At 38.7% G+C, this 10,866-nt stretch overlaps 1 protein-coding gene across 2 annotated transcripts; it reads left to right on the top strand.

The window, feature by feature from the left end:
- The first annotated feature begins 3,550 nt into the window (after positions 1-3,550).
- LOC105934104 (glyceraldehyde-3-phosphate dehydrogenase) lies at positions 3,551-9,737 on the top strand. Of its 2 annotated transcripts, none has more exons than XM_021322250.2 (12): positions 3,551-3,609; positions 3,762-3,814; positions 6,506-6,605; positions 6,708-6,817; positions 6,888-6,978; positions 7,130-7,245; positions 7,354-7,435; positions 8,463-8,614; positions 8,723-8,801; positions 9,082-9,165; positions 9,317-9,414; positions 9,559-9,737. In XM_021322250.2, exons 2-12 carry the CDS (start codon positions 3,792-3,794, stop codon positions 9,626-9,628), a joined length of 1,005 nt encoding a protein of 334 aa, XP_021177925.1. In that variant the 5' UTR covers positions 3,551-3,609; positions 3,762-3,791; the 3' UTR covers positions 9,629-9,737. The 2 variants fall into 2 exon arrangements, with proteins under 2 accessions (XP_021177925.1, XP_021177926.1); XM_021322251.2 differs by having other exon boundaries at positions 3,556-3,609; positions 3,767-3,814.
- The last annotated feature ends 1,129 nt before the right edge of the window (positions 9,738-10,866 follow it).

Below are 10,866 nucleotides of genomic sequence, written 5' to 3'. Positions count from 1 at the left end.
ATCTTATTTACCCGATCAAATGAAGGACACATACACTCGTTTCAAGAAAACTACTTATTTTTAGTTCTGTTTTTGCAGTGTTCGCTCCACAGGTGAAGAGAGCGATTACTAAAATATTTGCCTCCCATTGTACTTTAAGAAGCTCTAGGAGCCACCGACAGACCTGCAGTCTGGGAGCAAAGCGCTCTGTTGGAAATATATAAAACAATTAATCCTTTAACACAGGATGGAGATTTGTTAGTTAGAGCTTTATACTGTGCATATAGCTATAGATTCTGTATCTATCTATAAATTTTGTCCGGACCATCAACACCAAGTCAAATTCCTTGTAAGTGCAAACCTACTGTACTTGGCAATAAACTTGTTTCTGGTTCTGATTCTGATTCTGATCTATAAGAAAAGGAGTTCTAAACACTGTTCTGGATGTAACAGTGAGAGAAGGTAAAGAAATGTGACAATATTATTTCTACAATTACCCCATTTAAATTTTACTGTTGCTACAGAACCGTGACTCAGCTGAAAGCTTTTAGGACATTTTTAATTTGACTTCTTAACTTCAGTACATTTAATGCCAACCATGTGTTTTTTTTTCAGACAGTGGAATAAGTCATCAGTTACTCAAATTAGAGTAGAAAAGCGATTTTTGTTAAACATGCTTTAAATTCATTGGAGAATATGAAAGAAACAAATGAGGGGCTTTTTTGGATATGACAATAAAGTACATTTCTGCTGTGAAAGTCTGTGAACATCAGAAAATAAAATAGAGACAGAATTATCATTCATTGTTCCTCTGTAGGGAAACTCAGGTGTATCAGCAGCAAAGTTACATGCAGAAGCAAGTACACAAATACACAATAAACAACCATTTTTTATCTTAATATAAGGTCAGAAATACAAGAAAAATAGACAATTGTGAAGAGAGCACAAATTAAAATGTGCAAGTGAATAAAATAATCTAAAAACTGCACAATCTATGATTTTGTCTTTATGCAAAAACAGACTGTTTACAAAAATATCAAAACCAATGCATATGCCTGCATAATGTTGGATGGTATATGGTGTTTGCAATGCAATATATAAACCTTCCTATGTAATGGAAGAAATGAAACCAGCATCCTGATGTTATTTGCACAGGATTCCAGTAGATAATCATGCAAGCGAGTTACAGTTTAATCTGTGAAATTTATTGTGACACACCAAATGACAGAGCATGTTCCCAAATGTTATCAAAACCAGTAGTTTCCTCTCTAGCAAGGACGACGCCAATGGTGGAAATGGAAAGGCGGACAAAGACGAAGAGCCGCCTCATGTCTGAGTTCTCCTGATAAAGCTGTGAAGCCATGGCTTGAATTTTATAATCACGTTTATACAGTCTTAGCTGGAGAAAGACAAATATCAGACAGGAGGGAGCGAGACCTGAATTATTAACTCAGCTGTCTCACCTCTGGGGTTGTCATAGCAACCGGCAGGTGAGCCCGTTTTGTTCGAAAAGGCCCGAACGAGGCAGATCGTGGCGCTCATCAAGATTAGAAACAGACCCCTGGCCAACGACAATGCCCTTATCACGCTGAAATTTAAGTAACCTCCACTGTGTCCACTGTTACGCCACAACGTGGAGCAACAGCGTACGCACATGGTCTGTGCAGGTTTTGTTGAGGGTTTTTTTTTTTTCAAACGTTCTTGACCTGCTGATCTGATGTGGATATTTTTGACAGCGAGTTGTCCAGTTGATTCTGTTGTCCTGACAGATGACAGACTCTGTATGAAGACTATGTCAAAAAAGAATGTGACCGCCACGTTGATGGGCTGCTGAAGGTTGCAGGGATCAATTTTTTATTTTTTTTGCGTTTGGTCTTTTAACACGTTTATATATAGGCTATATATGTATATATTTATATACACTGAGCTGTTTTAACTGTTTCTATGCGTCACTGTTTCTGATGTATAGATTTAAAGAAAATTGTGTCTCATAATAATGAAGATACTAACACACAACCTAATCTAAAATGCATCTTAATTTTGTTATAGTTAAGTCTAAATGATCAAATACAACACCATTCCATGATTTCTCTGGAGATATGTGTCACACACACACATATAAGTTGATTTTTTTTTTCGTACTGACCTGTACAGACATCTTTAATGGCTACTAAATCTAATGAAAATAAAAGCATGCACGTTTTTTTCTGGCTCCTGTTTTGACAGGAAGCTCTTAATTATAGCGATGTTTACTAGACGACAGTTGGCTGAATTATCAAATCTTTGTGTGGAATTAAAAACTAAGGAGGTCTGAGTCCAAGATTTCACCAAGTGACTGTTTTGTTTGTTTGTTTTTGGTTTTTGGTTTTTGCATGCTGTGTGGTCTTTAGCTTATTCTCTAGTTGTGCGCTGATCTCCAGCCTTGCTTTTTTGGGAACAAAAAAATAAATATCTCCTTCATTTTCTGCATTAAGTCGGATGAACCGTGTACCTATCCACACTCATTGACATTATGAGTACACTTACTCAGTGGCTTAAGCACACAATTTTAAAGTTTATGTCATCAGCTAAGGTTTAGCATGAGATGTTTTAGGTAGTACTCCATAATTTGAGCCAGTATGTAGATATTTAATAAAATTGTCCCTTTAATAGAACCTTAAGAAACACAATATGTATTCTTTGTTTGCTAGGATGAAGTGGGTACATAAAATGGATGGATGGATGGATGGATGGATGGATGGATGGATGGATGGATGGATGGATAGACAGTTATGGCATACTATTTCATAACTCTTACATGTTATCATAGGTTTGATTTCGAAGAACCACATATCTAATTAGGACTCTAGAATCTAGAGTGAAATCCACAAATCAAATTGGTAAATTAGAATAATACAGCAACAGTCATTGCAACTTCGCTCTCTTCTTATTCTTATTCTCCTGTTTAAAACCTATGGTAGCAGGGATGAGATTCTATAATCTATAAGAACACTAAAGGTATAACTTTGACAAAAGTAGATTGTAGATTCTGTCTATGGAAGTCTGATTCTAACCAACCAATAAGGAGCAGTTGTCCCCTAAGACCCACCCCTACCTCATTTACATAATAAGGCTGAAATGCACACAGAAATGGAAAAATAACAGATATAAATAAATAGGGTTAAAGAAATAAATGGGGTAAAAAAAATAGAAAGGAAAAATAAAACAGACAAAACTATTAAAACATACACAGAAATAAATACATTTAAAATTAAGTAATTAATAAATAAAGTTGACAGTTGTAATGAAAATAAATAAAAGGTTTGATTATTAAAAAGAGGACTGAATAAATAAGCTAATTAAAAGAGATATAAATATATATATATATAAATAAATATTTAAGTATTTATTTCTATATTTACGTTTAATTATGTCAGAGTTGGTCCTGCATAGGGCAAACTCTTAAGTGTCATTGGATCTTGACGTCATCGTCCAGGGGGCGTGGTCACCACAGCTGGGATAAATTGCGCTGACTCCCCCTTTTTTTATAATTAAAGGCTTTTAAGGCGGGGGTCATTTCCAGCCGGTTCAGGTGGCTCTCCTCCCGCTTTTTGTATAAAACTTCCTCTGCGTTAAACCTTGGAGGAACAGGTGAGTAAACTGTTTGCAGTGAGATTCCAAGCCTGCGGAAAACTAAAAAAAAAAAAACGCTCCAGTGTTCCAATTAACGCCAGCATGACTGATTACGCGCTGAGTGCTTAACTACATTTAAAACTCTCTTCTCTTTTTTTTTTTTTAACCAGTTTAGAAGCAACAACAGCGCAGCAGACAAAATGGTGAAGATTGGAATCAACGGGTGAGATCTCTTGTTTGTTCTCCCTTTTTAGAATTTTTATTTTTGCAGCTTGTCGTTTTGTGTGGCGGCGTCCTGACTGAGCAATCTTTCATTGGCGCACACACATGATTTTTCTGAACTCTTCTTTAAGCTCTGATGTCATGCAGAGGGTTGCAGGTTTGTCTGGCTGTAAGTGTGGTTTTTAAGGAGCTATTAAAGGCTTCCCAGGCTGTTGGGTTATGAAAAACTTCATCAAATGTTTTAAAGAGCATGAATTTACCTCAAATGGGTTAAATGGGTTCCCAATGTTCTCCAGCCTCAATAGATGTGCAAGGAGTTCTGATTGTTCTGGGATTACTTCTGAACAGGATGTAATTTCTTAATTTAAAGGATGGAGTCCAGTGAGTGAAGAGAAAACTGGAGGATGTGACCTAGTGAGGAAATATTTCAAAATGTGAAGCTCTGCTTGGTGATAGCTGGGATTATTATGTACACTTGATGAACACTGTCACTCTAGTTGAAGCTGGGAAGTCTTAATAAAGTGGCATAAAAAAGTAAAAGTAACTGTGAACTGGCATTTCAACCCAGCAGTACAAGCCAAAACTTAAGGTCCAGATTCTGAGCTGGACCACTTTATTTTCTTGTTATTCTAGGTCCATTTCCTCGTTATTTATAGTCCAGTGGTGCTGTGGCTTCATGCCTGGTGTCCCTTCACACCTTTCAGCCCCCCCCCCCCCCCCCCCCACCCACCCACCCACTGTCTAGATCCCTGTTTTCCCTCAGCTGTCACATTCCTTATGTTTTCCCCTCTTGTCTAAATTTAACTCTCTAACATCTCTGAGGTCTAGAGATCATCCCTGCTGCAGAATATGGACACTGCTCAGACTTGGGAGTTTGTTGAAACGGGTTTAATCTCCTGTGAGCCGCCAGCTGCTGCTGCTGCTGGGAGATTGGCCGGATGCCAAAGTCCAGCCTCAGAGAGACAAAGGATGGACTATGGTCCACTTTGGCCTTCTACACGTTTGCCTCTCATAACTATTTTCAGACCGGCTGCTGAGCCTCTCCTGTCATGTCCGGTGTTGACAGCCCCAACCCATTCATGTGTGGGATTCTTGTCAATATTGCAGATTAAAACGCTTAAAGTGGTTAGACATGGTGGTATGCATCTTTCTCCTGAGATCAGCTGGTGACTAGAATGGGATGATTATCAGCTCGAGTGGCAGGATAGGAACTGGAACTTTTTCATTGTACAATATGAAAGTGCTACCACACTTCAGTGTGGAAGTTCTTACTGTGAGAAGAATCATTGAAGTGTTTAAAAACTGCATTTTCCTTTATGCTGGTACAACACAGAGCTGGACTTTGAGGCTGGACATTTTAACTTTTTTTTTTTTTTTTAATTTATTTTTTTCTTCCTCTTGCAGTTTTGTAGACGAATGTGATTCCGCTAATGTCTAAACTTCCAAATAAAATTGGAAATTTGTTGTAAATCTCTTCCGTTTGCCTCACTTTCAGCTTTGTTATTTCAGCTTCAGTTCCCTAATGCATTGTTTGTATTTAAAACAATTTTTCTGCAGGAATTAAACTGGCCACTCTAGTTTGCTTCATTTTATTATATTTTTTTTGCATTTGATCTTCCATGCTACAGCCTACAGTATTCAGCCTCTAATCTGAGCCTGAAATACTTGTTTCTCTTTTCCACCCCATTCTGAAGAGTTTCTTTATAGAATTTTACCTTCTGGGAATGAAAAGTGGGAAGATTGGCATTTAGTCACCAGAGTCCCATTTTAATTGCACTTGAAGTTTAATTGATTGTCCCAACTTCTGCACAAGAGATGGTGAGCAGTTATTTTGGTTGGAAGAGTTTGAGGATGCAGTAATTAGGACATTTGTCAAGTCAAATTAAATGTTGCATTTTTTTTTCTCATGCATACAACATAATCTAACAGAAGCCCAGTGCTGAAAGAATCAAGGCTCTTTTTATTCTTACCATGGTGAATTATTATTTTATTTTATTATTTTATTATTATTATTATTTTATTACTTTTTTTGACACACCAGTTTGAGACGTACACAGATAACATAATATGCAGCCGCAACAGACTTTAATATTTATGCTTTTGTGTCATGAGTGAGAAGTACCATCTTCAATTTGCACTTTAAACGGAGCATAGCTATCTGGTGTGTTAGTGTACATTAAATGGCAGGAATATTTTAATGTTCTCATCCATACCTTCTAAGGAAAATATCTTTTTGTATACTATTCTCAGTATATCCACCTTCAGCTCTCATTCTGACTTTTGAACAAGGTGATCCTCTCCTGATTTGCTCAGTTCTCTCTTCACTCAGTTTAAGCCCACTGTTGCAGTTGCCATATAAGGAGTAAACTGCCCTTTGGTTTCCTCTGAACATCTTTATCTTCAAAGTGGGCTGACCTTGTATGGTCTGTCTGCTGTTACCAGTTTTAGGTTAGGAGTTGATGCCCCCTGCTGGACAAGAGCAATACATGAACTTGGCATTTAACTTGCTAAAGATGCTCCAAAAAGTTATTTTTAGAACTACCTACAATGAATATTTCATGTGCTGGAACAGTTTCCTTTGCAAAACCTAAGTTGGCTCTGTACATGCTGACCCAAATGCTGCCTTTTTTTTTTTTTTTTTTTTTTTTTTTTTTTTTTTTTATATTATAACCTGCTTACTAATGCATTTCAGATTTGGACGCATCGGCCGTCTGGTGACCCGTGCTGCTGTCATGGGTGGGAAGGCTGAGGTTGTAGCCATCAATGACCCCTTCATCGACCTGGACTACATGGTGTGGAATTTTTTTTTTTTTCTCTCTTTTTTTTTTAAATGGAAGAGACAATTGACCATTTCCAAAATGTGTGCAGTTTAAGACTTGCTAGTTGTCTTTCAGGCCTACATGTTTAAGTACGACTCCACTCACGGTATTTGGAAGCACGGAGAGGTGAAGGCTGAGGGCGGCAAGCTGGTTATTGGCAACTTGCACATCGTGGTCTTCAACGAGTATGCCACCTCCTTATTTGATTTATTATGCTCCCAGGTTAATATGACTAATGTATAAAAAAAATTACAGGAGGGACCCTGCTAACATCAAATGGAGCGACGCTGGCGTAGACTATGTCGTGGAGTCAACTGGTGTTTTCACCACCATTGAAAAAGCATCTGTAAGTTCCCCAAATTGGATTGTATGGCAATTTTAGAAATTGAAAACTTTTTTTTTGTAATACAATTTCTCTACAGGGAATACAAAACAAAGTGTTTCTTTAGCGCATTAATATTGAAGCTGTATTAAGGCATTTGGTTTTTACCTTTCAGGCCCACCTGAAAGGTGGAGCAAAGAGGGTGGTGATCTCGGCTCCCAGTGCCGATGCTCCCATGTTTGTCATGGGTGTCAACCATGGCAAGTACGACAACTCCATGAAGATTGTTAGGTAAGTGTCTGCCTGTTCTGTGTCATCAGCTGCTGTTAAAGTTCTCACCTGATTGGTCATGAAGAATCAAAACCAATGTCAATAATGTTTTGTTTTTTTTGTTTTAAGCAACGCGTCCTGCACGACAAACTGCCTGGCTCCACTTGCCAAGGTCATCAACGACAACTATGGAATTGTTGAGGGTCTCATGGTAAGACATTCAACTATCTAGACTAGTGATCTCAAATTTAAATCCTTGAGGGCAGGTGTCCGGCAACTTTTAGATGCATCCCTTGCCTCGCATACCTGAATCAAATGGCTAAACTACCTCACTATCATACTGTGAAGTGCTGCCAATGAGCTGATATTGAAGTCGGGTGTGTCAAAGCAGTGATGCGGTTAAAAGTTGTGGGACACTGTCCCTTGAGTGCTGTTGTACTTCACCTGTGTGTAAATTCTGTTCAGGAAAATGTGTTAAAGCCTTGAGATGCATAATGTAAAAAGGCTAATGGCTACCCATAAGCCTTTTAGTCCAGAAACTCAAATCTGTTCTGGTGATCATTAAAAATGCCATGCTAGGCACTGCCGGGTCATGCTGAACTCTTTTGTTCAGTGGAGAAGCATTTACTGACTGAAGAATATTTGGTTAGCCATTTTCAGTAGCAGACGTTTTAAAAATGAAGTCGGAAGGCGGACGTAAGATTTTTAAGACTAGTTTGTAAAATAAGCCAACATGTTAGCTGTTTATTCAGACTGTGAGAGTCGCAATTTAAAGCTGACACCTGGAAGGCTGAGCGCAGTACAGCAAAGTTGCTTTTTCGTTTCCATCTCTGTTATGGAACATGCTAATCTTGGAGGTGTTGGCAGCCTTTGTAAATATGTCGGGGTAAGAATCTATGTTCCCGGGGGGATACACGTAGTTTATTATTAATGCTTACTACACTAGCTGCCAATATTGAATGTTATAAGCCATACAAAATATGAACAAATTTGTTTTTAAAACTTTTACAGTTGCTCCCTCACAAATGGTATGTCTTCTGCTTTTAATACAAATTATTTCTCATACAAGGAAGGCTTAAAAAAAAAAAAAATTTCAGTGCTGATTTTTAAAATTTTGGTCCTCTAAAAGAAATTGGAATCAGATCAAATCTGTTTGGTCAAAGCTCTTGCCAGGCATCTCTGGTCTAAAAGCCATAGTCTGATTTAAACGTACTGGATCACTCTGTCCTGTCATCCAGAGCACAGTCCATGCTACCACCGCCACCCAGAAGACTGTTGACGGTCCCTCGGGTAAAATGTGGAGAGATGGGCGTGGCGCGTCGCAGAACATCATCCCCGCCTCCACTGGGGCTGCCAAGGCTGTCGGCAAAGTGATCCCTGAGCTGAATGGGTACAGATAGCCTTTATTTATTTTTTTTAAACTTAACTTCTTCTTGGTTAACATGAAACGGATTTACAATTATGCTGCATTTGATTCACTCGTGTTAATTTATAACAGAAAGCTGACTGGGATGGCTTTCCGTGTCCCCACCCCCAACGTGTCTGTGGTTGACCTGACGGTCCGTCTGGAGAAGCCTGTGAGTATTTCATTAATATAATCTGAACAGTTTGTCTCAGTGTTGCTTTAGAACAAAGCTGTTTTTTTGTTTTTTTTGTTTTTGTTTTTTTTTTTTTTCAGCTGACTTGTGCATGATCTCTGGAATTTTAGATTCTAGATTTAATTTTTTCTTCAGTGTCCAGTCTGGATGTCTTGATGTTTGTTTGTTTTTTTTTTTTTTTTGTTTTGTTTTCCAGCATCATCTGAAATCTAATATTTTTTTCTTTTTATTTATTTTTTTCTTTTGTCAAATCATTCAGGCAAAATATGAAGACATCAAAAAGGTTGTCAAGGCTGCTGCAGAGGGGCCATTAAAAGGAATTCTGGGATATACAGAAGATCAGGTAGAAGAAATTGGTCTGTTTGGATGCTGGTGTGATGTGCCACTCAGGAGCCAGCAGATGGCAGCACACATCTGAACGTTATGGTTCAGTTTTATCTTTAGCACCTTGCTTATAAATGATGTCTCCTAAATGTACATGACTTTCTGCTCAGGTTGTGTCCACAGACTTCAACGGTGACTCTCACTCTTCAATCTTTGATGCTGGGGCTGGCATCGCATTGAACGACCACTTTGTCAAGCTGGTCTCATGGTGAGTGTCCCTGTGCTGTGAGCCACAAATCATCCATTTATCTCAGAACTAATTTAACAACTTCAAACTAATTTTGAAAGCATACAATTTGTCTTTTTTCTCACAAGGTTGGGTGTAACTAACAACTCTGTAACTTCTATGCAGGTATGACAATGAGTTCGGCTACAGCAACCGTGTGTGTGACCTGCTCCAGCACATGTTCTCCAAGGAGTAAATGCTGATGCTGCTTGTTTCAGCTTGTCCTCTCATCCAGATCTGCCCTGGTATCCAAAAACCTTCCTGGGAAAAATGCTGAACTGTAATAAATTGGTCAAATCACCCTACTTCTGTGGCTTTCTTTCCCCCTACCATCTTAATAAAGTCCTTTCGATGAGACGTGAGTCTCGACTGAACATGAGAAGTGGGTTATTTTTATTTTTACAATGACTGGGATATGAAGCATAATGGGTTTGAACGATTCATTCACTGAAAGGTTCCTAGTCATGACCAACCTGAACTGGTTCTTTTCCCTTTCTAGGAAAAATGCAAAAAGTTCTGGTACAGAATTGGAAGAGGGTTATTAGCCAAAAATTGTTGCAGTATAACAGACTATTGCAAAGGATGCATTTAGGACTGGCTGAAATCTCAGTCTTGTTTAATGCCTTACGGACTTAAACCAAACTAAAACTAGTGGCACATTTGTGTTTTTATATAGTTTGCTCAAACCATTTCAAATGTGTTTGTAAATTCTGGCATTTCTAACAGTGTAGGGTCAATTCTTGAAGTCTGCTTCAATGTCCCTTTTGGTTTGAGTGCATTAAATGGTGGAGCTGTGGCCTAGTGATTGGAGCAGGTCCTTGCATTCTGTATAAACTACTAGATTCATGGTTTGGATCATGAAAGCCGTCACTCTGGCTCCCTGAGGAAGGACTTTCCCCAGGCCCCACACATTGGCAGCCCACAGTTCCCTAAAAGGGAAAAGGTGTTCAGTGCAGGGGACAAATTTAATTACAATGTATGTTTCAATGGCAAAGATTACTATGCTTGCTCCACCAATTACTGTTTGGCACCTTTTAAGCATATTTAAAAAAATAATTGAACTTTATTGATCTCACAATGGAGAAATTCACTTCTGCATCTTAACCCATCCCCTTGGAGCAGTGGGCTGCCACTGTGCAGTGCCTTGGGAGCAATCGGGGGTTAAGGGTCTTGCTCATGGACCCAGAGTGCAGGCTGTTGGGCTCGAACCAGGTACTTGCATCCTTTTCAGAGCGCAAGCACACTGCTCTAACCAGGCCAACACCTCCCCAGAAATAAAGATTCTTCTTACTGAACTTTTGCAGGTTGCTTGTAACATCTTAAGTGTGTGTGTGTATCCTGCTGTTTTATAACTTTATTTCATATTAGGGGACCATTAAAGGTCAGAACAGAAATACCCAATAAGTCTCAACCACTTTTTTTGCGGGGGGACAA

Source organism: Fundulus heteroclitus, chromosome 13 (assembly GCF_011125445.2).
Source record: "Fundulus heteroclitus isolate FHET01 chromosome 13, MU-UCD_Fhet_4.1, whole genome shotgun sequence".
Classification (NCBI taxonomy): domain Eukaryota; kingdom Metazoa; phylum Chordata; class Actinopteri; order Cyprinodontiformes; family Fundulidae; genus Fundulus; species Fundulus heteroclitus.
Note: the sequence above shows the minus strand (reverse complement) of the source record. Positions and strands in the feature narration are given on the sequence as shown.